Source organism: Poecilia latipinna, unplaced genomic scaffold (genome assembly GCF_001443285.1).
Source record: "Poecilia latipinna isolate Pla-1442-1.1 unplaced genomic scaffold, P_latipinna-1.0 Scaffold37, whole genome shotgun sequence".
NCBI classification, from domain to species: domain Eukaryota; kingdom Metazoa; phylum Chordata; class Actinopteri; order Cyprinodontiformes; family Poeciliidae; genus Poecilia; species Poecilia latipinna.
The window spans coordinates 741,332-758,148 of NW_015112653.1; the positions used below are offsets into that span (position 1 = coordinate 741,332).

The following is a 16,817-nucleotide window of genomic DNA, read 5'->3' on the forward strand; positions in this document are numbered from 1 at the left end:
CCCCTGACAACCATTTAGACAATGACTATGGGGAAATGTCCCTCTGAGAAAGAGCAACAATAGTCAAGATCAGCAGCTTTTCTAAGCAGCTAATTCTGTGATAAAAAAGAGTGCAGATCTTCCTTCCTGGAAGCATTAGAAACTGCCTAATGAAAGACACCTGAACAAGAGCAGAGAGAAGCCTAAACAAAGGTGCTTTGTCCAAATGATGCCACCTTTGTGCACCAACACAATCACTTACCACTTTCTGGTCCTTTCTGAAATACTTTGCATACTATATATACTCAGTCCATGTCATGTCTTGCTCCGTTTCATTTAAGTGATAGTCTTTCTTAGAAAGCTTTGTTCTAAATATATGAAAAACTGCATAGAACAAATTTAAGTGAGAATAAATCTGAAAAAAAAAAAAACATCTGGATGGCATGTCTGTCTTGGGAAATATTTTTCTGATATTTAAAGAATAAGAATTACCTACTGACGACTGTTCTTCAAAATCTTTTTTAACATTTGGTGTTCCCCAAAGTGTGACACTTGCTCTGTTTTTATTTTATGTACATCCCTTATCAAGTTTTTTTTTTTTCCCCCAGTGTTTCTATTACATCTTTTATCATTTGTAGGCAGACAATATTCAGGTGTACTCAGTCTGTCTTTTGTTGTTGATTGTGTCATTCAATAGATTATCCACTTTGTTCCTATTCCAATAAAGACGTGGCAAAAAGTTGCCTTTATCTAAATTACATGACTTTCTATGTCAACAATAATTGATTATATCAGTATTCTACATAAAACAACTTGAAAGGCAACCACGACTTTTCTCAACTAAAAATTGAGAAAAGTCATTTAAAATCTTTCAGGCTGCCTTATATTCCACTTTTACTATTGAGTTTCTGATTTTCTCTCAGATACTGAAGATTTTTATCTTCAGTATCTTATGTTGTGCATTGGTTTGTGACCATCTCTGCAAAAAAACAAAAAAAAAAAAAAAAAAAAAAAAAACTCTCAAGTAAACAAGTTATCATTTAAAATAGTCTTCAGTCATGATATGCTTAACACTTAAGACCTTTTAGGACCCAAGCATCCTTTACAAAGTTGTTGTTTTCCTTCATCTTATTATCAAAACGAGGGGAACGATTGCAGACAAAACTCTTTTGTGCATATGATCTTTTGTGCTTTCAGCATTTAAGATGGCTTTTGTATACAGCGAGATGGGTATCTGCCACAAACATCACTCAGGCATTGTGGAGGGGGGATTCATTTTCAGCTCGCCTTTGTTCTATTCTTTGGCCTGAACCAAGGAGCCACGCCTGCTCCTCTACCTTGAATTGTGTGGCAAACATTCCCTTCTTTGTGGCGCTAGGTGCATGAGCTAGCTCATCTCTGCAGGCTTTCGTGGGAGATGGCTGTCACGGAGGCGGGGTCACATTTGGTAACCCAACCAGGTTGTGCTCTAGGGTGGCCGTTTGCTACTGGGCCAACGAGACTGTAAGCGGGTAAGAAAACAGTGCTCAGATGGGAAAGTCATTTTTTTTTTGGATCTCTTCCACAAACGCCTCCTCTACATGCTGCTATAGCTACCTTCACTCAATATGCCCTTGTTATGCCCTCCTTGGCTCCCTAATGTTTCCTTCTATCATCATGACGCTTTATTTCTTTTCTGATCCCCTTTCACCCAATAACTTTTAGTCTCCATACACATTTTTTTCTTTTTGAAGACTTGTGTTGTGTCACACAGAGGGAGCCACGCCCTGAGCCTGTGTGCACACTTTTTATTAAATCTGTTCAGGCGCTGGGCTGCGCTGCCGAGTAATCCTACAGTAATTGTTTCCAGATTAGGGGACCCGGACCACAAAGCAGGTTTAGCCAGGCATGAAATGGCCTCCCAGCACCGCAGCACCGGCAACCAGACCTGCCGAGGTGCGACTCACCTGGGTAAAGTCCACAAACGTCCACGGAAGAAGAGAGTCTAAGTAGCCAATGTCCTTTGAAAACCTGTTGAGAATTCTCCCTGGGAAACAAAACAAAAACAAAAAGAATCAGACAAAGCCAGAACTGCTGGATATTTTCAAAAAACCTGCTCAAATAAACATCCATGCCTGGGAAAAATTTTCACCTACGCTCTAATTTTGTAGTTTGAACTACAAATGTAGGTCAAACGCAGATATGTTCAATCCATTTTTTTTTTGTTTCAACAGAGGATCCGTTTCAATATTCACCTCAGATTCAACAGCGCAGAGCTGAGAGACTGAGATGAAAAGCATTCGCCCCATCTAGTTTAAACAATGAATCATTATTTGGGCAGCATTTCATAAAGACTGGCCTACTGTTGAATGAACATGTGAGGGAGCCTTTTGTCTGCAAACAAAAGGGCAACAGAAGCTGCGTACCTGCCTTTATGCTCCAACTGGCAGTGTCAGTGACATTAATTGAGTTGCCTCCAATCTGCTCAGGTGTTCATTATTTTGGAGGGCGCTCTGTAGGTGCAGTGGCAGCCCTTTCATTGTTATCCCTTTAGCAACTTTGCTACCTTATTCTGATCCCGCGGTACACACGACTACACTTCCAGGTGCTTTCACACAGAGTTTACCGCAGGGTCAATCCCTGCAGTGCATTCCGTACAACCTATTCACTCGGTCTCTAAAGGATGCAGATAAACTGAGAGGTAGACTACAGAATGTGGCAACAACTGAACAGGACTGAGGCAGCTTTCCCCAAAAATAGTAACTCCACAGTTACGTCATATTGCTTCAATTTACATCTGAAAATGAATCTTTTCTGGTCAAACATACACAACTGAAATCAGATATTTACACACTTTATAAAAAATTTTTCTCACCTTCTGACATTAAATCAGACTAAACTTTTCCTACTGAGGTAATTTAGGATTACTAAGTAATATAATTTTCAACTCAATTCAATTCAATTTAAAAGTATTTTATTTATCCCAAAAGTAAATTATGTCTTCATAACCAATATCATACAAATATCTTCTAAGATTTGTTGAGGAAGTTGACGCTGTGGGAAGGAAGGATCGCTGGCCGCTGTCAGTTTTGCAACAAATCAGAAGAGCTCTCTGACCGAACATGAATGACAGTCTAATGACCTGACCTGCTGATAGCTCAATTTACAGACAGTAGAAAAAACATATCCCACAGTGACAGGTTATGGAAGGCACAATCAGTTATTGGCAAGCACTGCTTATCCACTTCATTTGTTTTTGCAGCTCCTCTTTAAATCTCTGTCTGGATGGTTAGGAAGCCACACAGAGAGAAATCTGCTCTGTTATATGATCTTTGCTCATTATGATCAATAAAAAAGATGATTTGAACCTCGCCCTCCTCTCTCTGCTGGTCCTGCTCTACAGCTATGATGTCTCCTTATCAAACTACTTTTTAAAGTCAGACTTTCACATACATTGAGATTACTGCGCCTTGGGAAATTTGGAAAAGCCTGCATGAAAATATAGTGGATTTCCAAGCTTCTGAGCTTTTGAGTTAATTGTGGATGCATATTATGCGACATATACATTACATGTGTGACATCATGGAAAAATTGGTGCAAATTAGCCAAGGTGTAAGGAAGGGAATTGTAGATCTCCAAGTCTGAGTCAGACTTTTGGTACAATTTCCAGATGTACCAAACATCAATGAAGGTCTCAAAATGAAACTATTTTGTGTTTTGAGTATCTATCCCAGAATAAAAGCAAAAGACCTTGCGCAAATGCTCGCAAAAGATGGTAAGATAGTTTCATTACCCACATTGAAATGAATCGTGGACTGAAAGACCATTTAGTAAGGAAGAAACCGTTACTCCAAAAGCAACTCGCAGCACCATGCTACAGTGTGCAAATCCAGGTTTATATCGTGGTAAAACCCAAACGTTTCAATTCACTTGAGTAAAAATGTATATTCAAGTATTAACACCTTAAGTTGTCTGAGAATATTACAAATTCATAAAATCTATATTTTGCAATGAATTTACCAAAACTGACTTGAAACTCTAAATTTACAAAGAAGCAGACTACATGGCATTCAGTAGTGTAGGACGGATGTGAGGAGAAGCAGGGTGGGACGCTGGCAGGATGTGGTGGCATGGTAGTACATAGGCATGGTAAAACCATGGCATCGCTGACCTAAAAGTTGCCTCCCAGCTTCCAGTCAGTCCTATGGAGGAGGGCCCTGTAATCACCTCTCTCCACGGCCATAAGCAGCTTACAGCTTTATCCAAAACGCCGCTCCCGCCTAAAAAACATGCATGCAGACAAGGCCGGGCTCCCCATAACAGCCATTGCATAAACCCAGCCAGAGCATTATTCCCCCGCAACAACCCAGCAATGCTCCAAATCAACACTGATTCAAAGTCAAGTGGCGTAAGCATGTTGTACACTTAGAGGCAGACTAATCTTATTCACAGTGTGAGTGCCCCTTTAGCATACAGACATCCCGAGGGGAGGGTTCAAGCAAGCAAGGGGGTAGAGCTGCTACCACACCAATGTAAGATACTGCTGCTTTTCATCTGGGAACAGGGGGAGGACTTGCCAAACTGTGTTTGTTAAATATATTCAATAATATTTTATGTAATTTCACTGTCTGAGCCATAAATGACCTAAATCCATGCATATCTGACAAACAATGCCAATGTAAAAAAAAAAGAAAAAAAGAAACAGGATTGGTTTCTCTGGGTTACATCATACCATGGTTGGAGGGTGTTGGAGCATCCAGCGTCAGACGGGTATCAGCTGTTTGACAAGCGGCTCAGTTAACAGAGTTCTACTGGGGATGAGGCAAAGACCCTTCTCTGTCTGTCCAGACTATGGAGGGGATACATTACAGTGATGTAGTTACACAAAGACATTCACTGCATGGAAATGCCTATGAGGTAAGATCAGCATGGGACAGTGGCTTCAATCACTCTGGGTGGTTGTCAACAATATCACCTATTGTGTAGAGTGGGGTATAGACATTTCAGGATATCAGCAGCATTAGTATCAAACAATTTCTCATGCTTTGAGACTCCAAGGGTGATTTGCACCACTTTTCAGGCTCAGAAAATATCAAGCGCTCCCAATGAAGGTGGCCTCTTAAGGTGGAGATATTAGGTGAGCAGGGCCCCCAATCACTTTTAAAGAAGTGGAACAGTGGGGTCCGGCTCGAGTGGGGCTGTGTAGCAAATCGCTGTTCCCTGTAAACATCAAGATAAGGCGACGACTCAGAGCCGCTCCATGTGTGGGCCCCAGTGCAGTTGGAGGGGCTTTTCAGTGAGCAGAGTGTGATAATAAAGTAATACCAGGGAGGGGGCTGCCAAGGCTGGAGGTGGCACGGCTCACCTGCACTTCCATGAAGGGCCCACAGGCCTGGGGCAGCCTCCCACCGCCGGCGCCTTGCTGCCAATACTAATACATTCTAAATCCATTCTCTTCGCTCACACCGCCAGGCTTCTGCAATCTCCTCTCCTTTCCTTTCATGCAATTAAATAGTGGAAGTGCCGAGCGAGGGGGAGCCCCATCAGCCATGCTGCACACACACGCGCGGCTCCATCTCCACATTCAATTTACACACTTCGATATCATCATCCTCTCTGCAGTACTTCCTTCACTTTCACTCTTAACACTCTTGCATTCCAGACCTGAAATACAGACATTAAAAACACTGCCTCTGTAGACACAATTAGAATCTCACAGCTTTGCCCACAGAAGATCTAATGTTCCCTGCGTCAACAGTAACTGAGTGACACCCAGCTCTGAGATGGCCCACCATGCTGATGCAAAATGGGAACAGGAGATGCTGATGTATGTGTGTGTGTGTGTGTGTGTGTGTGTGTGTGTGTGTGTGTGTGTGTGTGTGTGTGTGTGTGTGTCTGCGTGTGTGTTGACTGAAACTCCACTCCTTGACTGTGTTGATGAGCTGAAGCCTCGGCCTGCAGTCTCTGAGGGGATTAGCCCACTCAATGACACCAAATTACAGGGATCAACATTAGCTTGACACATTCACTGCTGTCTGTGCAGCTCTAACTGCATTTGGATGAACAGCCGTAATAAGATAGTATGACTACATTTGGGCAATAGCAATATTTAAATCTAGAGAAATTTGCATACGCCCCAAAAAAAAAAAAAAAACCTGCTGGTTTACTTTGTTAACCCAAATGCCAGGTTTATGCTGTTGGACAGATTAGGTAAGACGAAAAACGGAATGGTAAACATATAGTGTATGAAGACGGTGTGAGTGGGTTGTCTTTACGATTTTAGTTCACTCTAAAGAAAGTGTTTGTTCAGGTAGTGTTGGCCTTTTATCTGCTAACTATATAGTGTTAGTTACGTATGATTAACATTCACGCACTGACAAGACAATTGTCCATAGAGTCAATGAAGGTGCACTTAAAACCATTGGGTTATTCCTTTAATCCAAATGCTGGGGTTATATATACTGTTAGATTAGAAGGTAGTCTAAATCAAACATTGTGACAAAAATTGTGATCCAGTTTGTCGTTAGGAGGGAGAAACGTTATGATCATTATTCCCAAAAAGCCATTTTGCTGGATGACACTACTTCATTGAGCCTACCTTACAGGATGAAATATAAACTGTTAAGATGCTAAAATTATTCTATTAAGTTGTGTTAATGATATTAGTTCACTCTAAAGGTTAGGCAGTGATTAAATTAGCCTGGTGATAAAGTTAGCTAGTGCATGCTTATGCTAGCAATGTTCATTATTTACACTTTGACCAAATAATTGGTCATAAAGTAAACACAAATAATAAAAATAGCTGTGTTTAATCCAAATGTTGCTGTTGAAGCAGAGTTTGCACAGATTAAACCAAACATTTAGTCAAAAACTGACATGGCTTGTTAAGCTTGAGAAGAGAAAAGGAGCTACAGTATATCACCATTTTGAAAAATGGAAAGAAATGAGCAAAGTAATTGAAGATTTTTCACAGGATGAAATATGAAATGGTAAGATGGTAAAATTATGCTATATAATATTGTTAGTGTAAATTACTTTAGTTCACAATAAAGATTGTGTTTGTTCATTTAGAATATCAGCTTTATATCTGTTAAGCAGGTAAGCTAATACACACTAAAGATATGTAATATCCCCACTTTGACCTAAAATGGTGAAAGTAAATAATAATCACTTAACTGACTTACACTAGTCCTGTTACCAAAATGTGGCGCATGTTACTGCAAAAACGTATACTCTCACAATTAAAATAGCACTTAACAACATTGTGGAATGTCAAAAATAGGCAATCTTTTTTTTAAGTAAATCGTATTCAGTAAGTGCATTTTAAAATTCATGTAAAATTATTTGAATTGTTTTTATTAGTTACCATAATAGTTTGTGTCAAATACATATGAAAAGTTATGTTTTTTGCAGGATCAAAATACTCACCAGTAGAAACACCAGTGCGTTTTCGCTGTTAAGTAAAAACCCAGCAGTTTTTACTCAACTTAGAAAAGTATGTGCTGAAGTATCAACTGAGATGATTTTCAGTATGATTAGGTAGTTTTAAAAATAAATATCCTAAATAAATTTAATTAAACGTATCTTTTTTAGTTCAAAAGTTGAAACCATGTGTCTGTTACATAGTTACGAGAAATATATATAAGAAATTTAATTCCGAAGTTTTCTCTTTTCAGCAGGGATCCTGAGAATTTGCACTTTCACAAACAAGTGATCTCAAGATATTTTTTCAGCTACAAGTTAGCTAGTGAAAAGGTTCGTATTAAAATTTTAACCAAAGCACTGGTTATAAAGTAAATATTTTATCCAATATTATATAAAATTTGTCCTCCAGATTCAATTGTTTCATCAATAAGTCTAACTTAGTGGAGCACACACCAAAGACCGGCAGTGCATCCCCTCAATTAATGCACATCATTTTGCACCTTTTAATACACTGTATTCAAATGTTCCAAGATTGACAGATCTCTGAACTTGGAAGGTTTTGATGCAAACATAGAACGAGTTTCAAAAGTGATGGTCGAATGCCCTGGAAATGACTTGTCAAATAAAAAAAGTGTAACTTCTCAGGAGACACAGATCAAATGCAGACATTATGTGGTTGTTGTACTTTATTATCTGCACATTTTTAATGTACAGGTAAACTAAAAATATAAATCAGACATGTGCAAATGATCATTGTCCTTGCCAATACTGATTTCCCTTTTACTTTTAGGTTTGACTTACAGTTTTTTTTTAAGGACAAAAACACAAAAATAAAGTAAAAAAGGTGTTGCAGGTTCTTTGGTAGCAGTAAAAGTTATGAAAGAATAATACGATTATCCCTAGTTATACAACCAAGCTTCATCTGACTTCAACTAAATAACAAAAATGTGTCAGTCTCCAACAATAATGGCTAGTTCTGATTTTAGTCTTTTTAATAAATAGGAAAAAATATTATTTCTTTTAGCTTTTGACCTAACTGCTTTTTAGAGCAGATCAAGGCAACATTGGCCAGCTAACTTATAAACCTCTATCAAAAAAAATAATGTTAATAGTAAAATATTTTAGGGGATGAAAATCTAACATGGTCTCCTAACCTAGTATCCTAAGTCCAGCCCATAATCTATCTATGTTGTGTTAAATCAACTCATGTCTGGATTGGTCCAGAACCCAAGGCTGGCATAACTCCATTTGGGTTTTTAAGCTAACCAATAGAAAAACCACAGATGGAGTCAAAAGGTGCATATTATTTTAGCGGGTACAGCTAAAGCGCTTCTTCGTCAATCCTACCTCGCAATAGATGTTTTCTGTTGTAACATACTTTCACAGAATAACAAAAAAAAAAAAAAACACCTTTATGCAGCGGCACTCACAATGGTAACCTTTAACTCAAGAGGGCCGCTATCAAACACAAGGCCTTTTTCCAGCGGCAGCAACACACCTATCACTTACACGTGTAAACAGCTGTCAAGTCCTCCACAGACGCACAGTTACAAATTGCAGAGACTTATTGCGAGAGTGGTGAATGCGGAAAAGGTGATGGAAGTGACAGTTATTGTGTGAGTGAAAAGAATGTTCAGACAGTGGCAAAACACTGGGAGGAAAGTGACAGCAACTGTCTACAGAAGGAAAAATAAAGAAAAACTGCAGAAGAAACATCCAATAACTTCAGATTTCTTTTTTCTAATGTGACAATAATTTATAATATAGTGTATAATTATTAACAGTTATTTAATTTCAATTTTATTTCTGATAAATGCTAAGACAGTTGCCAGTCAATCCAGTCAAACATAAGTGCTGTTTGCCAGTTTGGAGGCCAAGTTGTGACAACTGGACTGGCCACACAATGGCCTACTGATAACAGTACAACAGCAATCAGATAGCGTCTGTTAAGCCTCTCCTTTGCTGCTCTATTAAACAGATCATTACATTATTCGAAGTGTTTGCTCTCCTCAGTGTTATAAAGATTACCGAGCAAGGCACACCCAGATAAGCGAGTCAGGCAGTCCGATGCGTAATGCAAACAGCGGTAGCTGAAAAACAAAACCGAAAGATTAAGACGTGCCGGGTTCTCTCCATACGCAGCGCTGCGAAAGGAAAAGCTTTCGCGCTTATACACCCACCTCCTAATGCCAGTGGAAACCGCGAGCTGCAGAACACCCTCAAATCATATTTAGATTTGTGTTACCGGCTTATTATGACTCATTATACAGATACAAGTTGCCCTTCTTGTGGAGAATTCCCACCCGACCCGATTGTGCTGTACACTCATGTCACTATGAGGAGATTAGGCTGCGTAATTATCTCCTGACAGGTGAACAATGCAACAGAAAAAAACTGAAGTTATCAAAGTGGGCCACTTGATAGTTGACTTTGGATTTGAGTGACAGGCTGTGGTAATATTCCTTAACCTAATTAAAAGAGGTCTTAAATTATTCTTGAAAAAGAAATGTAGGGCAAATTATAAACAATAGGCAAAAACATGTTTTTATATATTACAAATAAATAAAGAAAAACGGGTGCTTTTCTGACTTATTTAGACTGTTTACTCACTTTTTATATCACCCCTGTCTGCCCACTCCAGTGAGCCAGCAGCAGTCCACACAAAAGCTAACGAAATGATAAAAATGTCTGACACGGTGCACAAGACAAATATGTCTGTATTTGTACAGCTCCAATCCAAACCCTACATTGTCTAAGATCTGCTGTTCTGCAAACATTGTTTACTCAATCTAGCTGTTTGCTCTTTTGTAAAGCCTCACAGTAAAGATGATAACGCTCTCACTTGTCGATTTAAATACCTTACATGCTGAAAAATCTTAAATCTTATCACAAGAATGTGGAGTTAGTGTAATATTTATGAAGCTAGACCAGCCTCACAAAAAGGATTAAATCTAATAAAATGACAACAAATTGCAATTATATTTTTTCTACAGAAAAGTTTTAGATTCTTTAATAAACATTCATTTAAGTTATTTGTTAAGATAAACATTAAAAAAAAAAGAAACAACATAAATTCTACAGGGAGCGAAAGCCCCCTATTTTTCAGGCTAACATTTTAAATTGAAAAGATTACATCATATAAAAACTTAACAGTCATGACAAACAAGAAAGATGAAGGGAGAGCTGGTAGGTGTTTTAAAGTGGAACAGAAGCCATGTCGCAGAAAGGTAGCAGTCTGCCCTCTAGTGGTGCTGTGTAACAGCAGCGCTCAATGTCCTCGACTCCTGATGGTTTCATCGTTCGAATGCATCATGTCGAAACAGAAATCAGAGCTTCGTTTGCTTGTATGTGCGCTTACCGGTTGGGTTGGTATCAAAAAAGTGGATGGAAGTCCGGAGAATGGCCCTGAACATGTTGTTGTGAAGGGTTTGTGCAGACTTCACCAGGACATTGAAGAAAACCAAACTGCGAATGAAGCCCAACACAACTGAGGTGGCTGTTAAAGCTGGAAAAAAAAAAAATACACAAAGAAGAAATGTGTGAAATGTATTACAGAATGATTAAAGTAAAATCGGATTTTTCTCATATGGTGTATTAATGGAGTCTTCAATATTTTATGGCAGATAAATTTGTTGGTGAAATGTGTGAGTATATGTGAGGATTCCTAGTATTTGAATGCTTTTCATAGTAATAAAAGTATTACTTTGATTTAATATAATTTGTTTGTGTGGTAAGTAATGCAGGTATTTCTGGATGTGATCAAATAAATAAGATAAATGTGTTAAAATTGCTTGTTAGCACAAGTAGCAAACCAGTCAATCATATGCATTTAGGTATCCACGGACAGAGAAGACAACTTGCTGAAGTTCAGACCAACATAAGAATCTGGTGGACAGGGGATGTAGGTGCCTTTAGTCATGGCATTTGGTTGCAAGCTGGACTGGTCTGAGTATTTCAACAACTGGGATTTTTCAGGGTTACAGAGAACTGTTTGAAAAATAGAAAATATCCAATCAGGGCAGTTGTGAAGGATCAAAATTACTTGTTGATGCCATACAAGAATGGACAGACTAATGCTAAGTGAGAAGCAGTAGGTGCTTCGTCTCTTGGTTAAGATCACGGAACTGAGCCTATAGATTGCAATCAACAAAAACTGGACAAAAACACATTAGAAAAGCATTGTGTGGTCCAATGATTCCCAATTGTTGCTCTCTGTATCCATCCCTTCTTGATGGCTACATCCAGCGAGATATGAAGTCGATAAATGAGCCAGGTCTACCCTATAAAGCGGCCGGGGAATGTTTATAGCCCAGCATATCTTTGATCTGCTGGCATGCTGGACACACTGCCTGGTCCTTTACTTTTTTACCCACCAACATAAGGTGTTTCTCCAAGGTTTATATTAGGACCTCTACTTTTTGCTTTTAATATAAATAGCTTTTGTAAGACAATTTATTACTAGATATGAAAATCATGTACATCATTGTTCTCTGCATGCTGCTGCTAAATATTCATGGTAGTTTGTCCATAATCTTTCACACTGGATGTTTACACTCCTGATGCAGGGCTTTTTTTTTTTTTTTTTTCCCCAAATGTCTGTCATAAGAGTCAGAAGGGAATATTGTGAAACAGCTATATAAATATACAGCACCTGCTTCCTTGAATAAAAAACTAAATAAAAAGTGACAGAACTGGTTTTAGTTCACTTTAGTCAAGGTCAATGTTTTTGGTATTAATACTTAAAACTACAGTTTTTTTTGGTACACTGACTTATAACGAAAATTAACTAGAGTTATTTTGTGTTTTATTAGACATTGTTTCATTGAGTTTTTTTGCATGTTTTAGTCATTTTGTGCCAAACCTCTTTTTAAATTACACCCAATTAGACTTACACTGAATAGTGTACTTTGTTATTATTAATATTAGTAATAAAGGTATCAATAATAGTGATTGTAACAAAAACTAGCATTTCTAATATATGTATTAGTACATTATATTATTAGTATTATCTACAATTTTGGTTTTGTTATGTGTGAGTACTATTTTCTAAAAAAGCCATGAAATAAATGACTTGTATATCAATGCAGAACAATCCTATCTATGCACCTCTTCCAAAGCAATATCTATTTATTTATGAATCATACAGGTATCTTTTTTTATCTGTTACACATTTTCTACGTTTTACTGCTGAGAGCACAAAACCTGAAAAAAAAAAATGAAGAGGCTGAGAGAAACAAGAAGATAACTGGGGGAATAGAGGAGCAGAAAGGAAAGAAAAGTCCTCCTATCTCACTGTACAGCTGAGACCCATGTAAACATACATTGGGCCTTGAAGGGCCTGGGCCACAGCCAAAGAACTGTGGATCTGCTCAATGAACGACTGCAGCATTCAAAATACACAAAGAGCAATGAGAGCTCAGCGAGCTTCACCTGCGTAAATGCCTAGGTACAGGTCAAGGTCCAGATGCTGAGGGAAGCTGCCATTGAGGTGCTCAGTCACACTGGTGTACTTCTGTTCAGAGGCCCTGCGAGTCAGCCGCCAAAAGCCAAGAAATTCCCAACAAAAAAAAAAACAAAAAAAAACACAACAAAGATAGTGGGAGAAAAAAAAGAAAACAACAACAACACAGCATCAGGGCACCAAACACAACACATTTATATTGTGAAGCTCAAGGTTGGTTTCAGTAAGCGACAGACAAAATCAGGTAAAACAGTTTTGTTCAGGCGTTTTCTACGAGATCCTCAACCACTTCCAGTCAGAGAAAATATGACTAACTTACAAAACCATCCATTCAAATTCTTGCAAGCATTCATGTTTTTTTTTTGTTTGTTTTTCAAAATTTGTAAAGACAAAAAAATCTCACCAGTGCGCAAGCCACCAGTCCTGAAGAACAAATGTAATCTAAACATAACACACAATTAAAAAAATGATTGAATATATAAACCATGCACATGTCGAAAACTTGACGCAATCACTTATTTTTTGCAAAATACATATTTGATAAAAGAAAACAATTAACTGATTGAAGAGAAACTCACGTGAGCTAGTCCATTGAGTAAAATGAGAAGCAAGAGGACCAGGACGTTGGCGCCTGCCAGGAAATATTTCACATACATGCTCAGGCCGACATTTCCTTCCACGCGACTTTCCTCCTCTACCGGCTGCACTGCCTACACATGGAAACCATAGTTTAAGCGGCATAAATCTAAAATAACCCATCTGAAAACAGGCCCACGCAGAGAGGAAGGAAAATGTGAGTATCTGCTGCTCTCTAGTGGCTAAAACGATGCACAGCAAAGCAGAGAGTTATGCTTCACCAAAGCCAGGGGATCTCCTCCTCCGTCGATCAGAGAGTAATGAGAGGAGGAAAGGGACGACATGGAGGAGTTGTCAGAGAGGGTGTAGTGGAAGGAAGAGCCAGTTCCAGGCAGTGGGGTCATGTCCTGCCTCTCCTCATCCTGGTCTTCCTTGAGAAGGGAGGTGAAGTCTATGCCAGAGCATTGCAGCTCACTGTAGGTCCCTTTTGCAACCATCTGGCCCTGAAAAAAAAAAAAAAAAAAAAAAAAAAAAAAAAAGAACAAAAGATAGAGTATTTGTGGATTAAGTTAATGTTTGACTACTAATGAGTTAAAAGACTCAAAATCTCAGTAACCTGACAGGGTGTGATTTAGGTTTGAGCCTCTATGAAATCCTCATGGTACGTTAACCTTAAATTGATTTATTTAATTGATTTAAATTGATGGTATTGCAGTATTTGGCATGACTGCACAAGTTTGTGACCACAGATATTTCTAAAGCTTAAAGTACCCCCCCCCAAATACCTTGCATTGTTCAATGATGGCAGAGTCATATAGCACAAACCTCCTTTAAGACCACAATCTGATCTGCAGCCTTTAGATACTGCAGCTGATGAGTTACAAGAATACGCGGTTTCTTCCTCAGGAGTCCACAAATGCACCTGAACGGAGATTATGTGTAAGAGAAAAAAAAAATAACACTTTAAAATTCTAATAGAGTGATCAAAAATCCCTCTAAAGAAATCAAGAGACTAATAAAGTCACACAAAAATCAGCAATTGAGAGTTATTGCTGCTAAAGGTCCTATTAAGATGGAGTGTGGTTGTAATGTAGCGTGCTTAATTATTTTTACATGCATTTTCCGTTTTGGCTTCTTTTTTGTTAAAGAATGACAAAGAAAAATTGGTTGAAAATTTTTGTAAAGTTACTATTGGACTAAACTTAAGAACCGTTGTGAAGAGCAGCTTATTTTCTTAAGTGCTGAACATAAATCTCTATATTTAAAAGAGCGCATTCTTTTTTTAATCGTAAGTGTAAGATGTTGATAATCAGACTCACTCCTCGAAAAGGTGCCGGCCCACTTCAGCATCTACCGCACTAAGAGGGTCATCAAGCAAGTAGATATCTGCATCACGATACACCGCTCTGAAAGCCCACAAAAATGAAGGTTGTCACTCTCACCTGTACCAAAGAAGAAGGCAAATTACCTTAAAAATATTCAGCACACCTGGCTAGGGCGACTCTTGTCTTCTGTCCTCCACTGAGGTTGACCCCTCTGTCACCAACCATGACTAAGTCACCACCAGGCATAAGATCCATGTCCTGAGACAGGAGGGAAGAAGCAACTTTAGGTAGGGATGACTTAATATCTAGCTCATATGTACAGAGACTCACTATGCCAGATTCAGAATAAGACAACAAATGAAACCAAGTCGTTTAATGGGAGCATAACAACACAGTCAAATGTGCAACAATAAGGAACATCAGGGTTCATTCTCACTCGCTTGAGAGCGCAGGCTCTCAGAACTCGATCATACTTCTTGGGGTTGAACTCGTTGCCAAACAAAATGTTGCTGCGGATAGTGCCAGGTAAAATCCACGGCTGCTGGGACGTGTAGGTCACCTCTCCTTTGACTTTGACCACACCGGTTTCCTGACTCAGTTCTCCCAGTATGGCATTCAAGAGTGAGGACTGACATGAATAAAAATGGAGATTTAAATGACAAGGCAGACACCCGCCTAGAGGAACCCCTGAATTTTTTTTTTTCTTTACCAAGGAAAAGATGTGAGTTTGGAGGCAATTAAGACAACAAACATTTTTCAGTGCAGATTTAATTATTGTTAAATTATTTAAAAGTTTAAAAACAAGACTGAAACTGTAAAAACTGAACAGACCTGACCTTTCCAGCTCCGACGGGCCCAATAATCGCCAGCAGCTGCTCAGGTTTCACTGTGAAACTCACATTCTGTAAAGTTGGTGCTTTGAGATTCTGCAATAAAGGAGCAAATAAAATGAAAACTCCATCACCTAAGCCAGAGGTTCCCAAACTGTGGGGCGCGCCCCGTAGGGGGGGAGCCGTGCCATTGCAGTGGGGGCGCGGGAAGCCATCTGGATGAAAAAAAAAAAAAAAAAACACTGCATGCGCTGGGTTTTTACCTTAGAATGGCAACTCTCTGTTATTCCTCTGTCAATTTGATACAGTATGGTCTTCCACACTTCCCATAAATGTGTCCTCTGTCACTATTATCAGCAGTTAAAACTGTTTAATCCGTTGTTAACATGTCATAACCTGTTTTTCCGAGCCGCCTTTAAACGCAACATGAGCGCTACGACGCTCACACTGGGTTTAGACCTGTGCGGCAGTGAAGGAGACCTGCTGCTGCTGTGCAGAGCTACGTAGGTGTGTTAGGATCATGGCAGCAAACCAGCAAAACGCAAAGAACTTTTCACAGTTTTTCCCTCCAAACTAACCGACTGAGTTGAGTAAAGCTGTTGGATGCAGGTAAAGTTAGCTAAAAGATGACTAGCTAACATCAATACAGCACCTTAAGCTTGTTAACAAGTAGCTTGTAGGCTACTGGTGTTGTTGTCTATATTCAGCTACGATTAATTTTGTCCCCAAAAAAGGTGATTCCACCCCCTTGTTCGTCTGGAGCCAGGGCTGAGTATAACAGGGAGTCTCTAAGAATCCACCTCCTTCGCTCACACACATCGTTCAACCAGACAGCTATTTGTAAGCCATAGGGGGGGCCCAGAAATAGTTTGGAAACCACTGGGGGGGCCCAGGAGAAAAAGTTCGGGAACGACGGACTTAAGCAATAAATGAGCTGACCAACCTGTCGGCGCCGACAGGATTCCGCATGTGTAATTCCCATTACCGTAATTTATGAACAGTTCAACATATCAAAAAAATTCCAAAAGTGCAGAAAAGCTGAGACATTGCGCTTTCAGGGCATATATGATATATTACGGTAGCCACCCGGGAAAGTTTGATATGAGCTTGACCAATCACAAGAAAGATTCTCCGTTGTGTCATATTTGTCACCCAACCTACTCTGTATCGTAACTCCTGAATGGTTGGTCGCATTCAAAAAATTCAAAGAGTATTAGAAAGTGCATAAAATAAGCTTTCCAA

The 16,817-nt window shown here is 39.1% G+C and overlaps 1 protein-coding gene across 6 annotated transcripts in view; it reads right to left on the minus strand.

Annotated features, from left to right (window-relative positions):
- The window catches only part of LOC106954972 (multidrug resistance-associated protein 4), a 58,483-nt gene that overhangs the window by 25,397 nt on the left and 16,269 nt on the right, over positions 1–16,817 (minus strand). For all 6 annotated transcript variants that reach the window (XM_015044883.1, XM_015044857.1, XM_015044888.1 and 3 more), the window contains 11 exons: positions 15,582–15,671; positions 15,182–15,373; positions 14,909–15,003; positions 14,740–14,826; positions 14,246–14,342; positions 13,702–13,923; positions 13,423–13,554; positions 13,248–13,285; positions 12,814–12,908; positions 10,742–10,888; positions 1,926–2,005 (listed from right to left, as the gene is read on the minus strand). In XM_015044883.1, the coding sequence (XP_014900369.1) occupies positions 1,926–2,005; positions 10,742–10,888; positions 12,814–12,908; positions 13,248–13,285; positions 13,423–13,554; positions 13,702–13,923; positions 14,246–14,342; positions 14,740–14,826; positions 14,909–15,003; positions 15,182–15,373; positions 15,582–15,671 (1,275 nt within the window). The remainder of the gene's footprint in view (positions 1–1,925; positions 2,006–10,741; positions 10,889–12,813; positions 12,909–13,247; positions 13,286–13,422; positions 13,555–13,701; positions 13,924–14,245; positions 14,343–14,739; positions 14,827–14,908; positions 15,004–15,181; positions 15,374–15,581; positions 15,672–16,817) is intronic.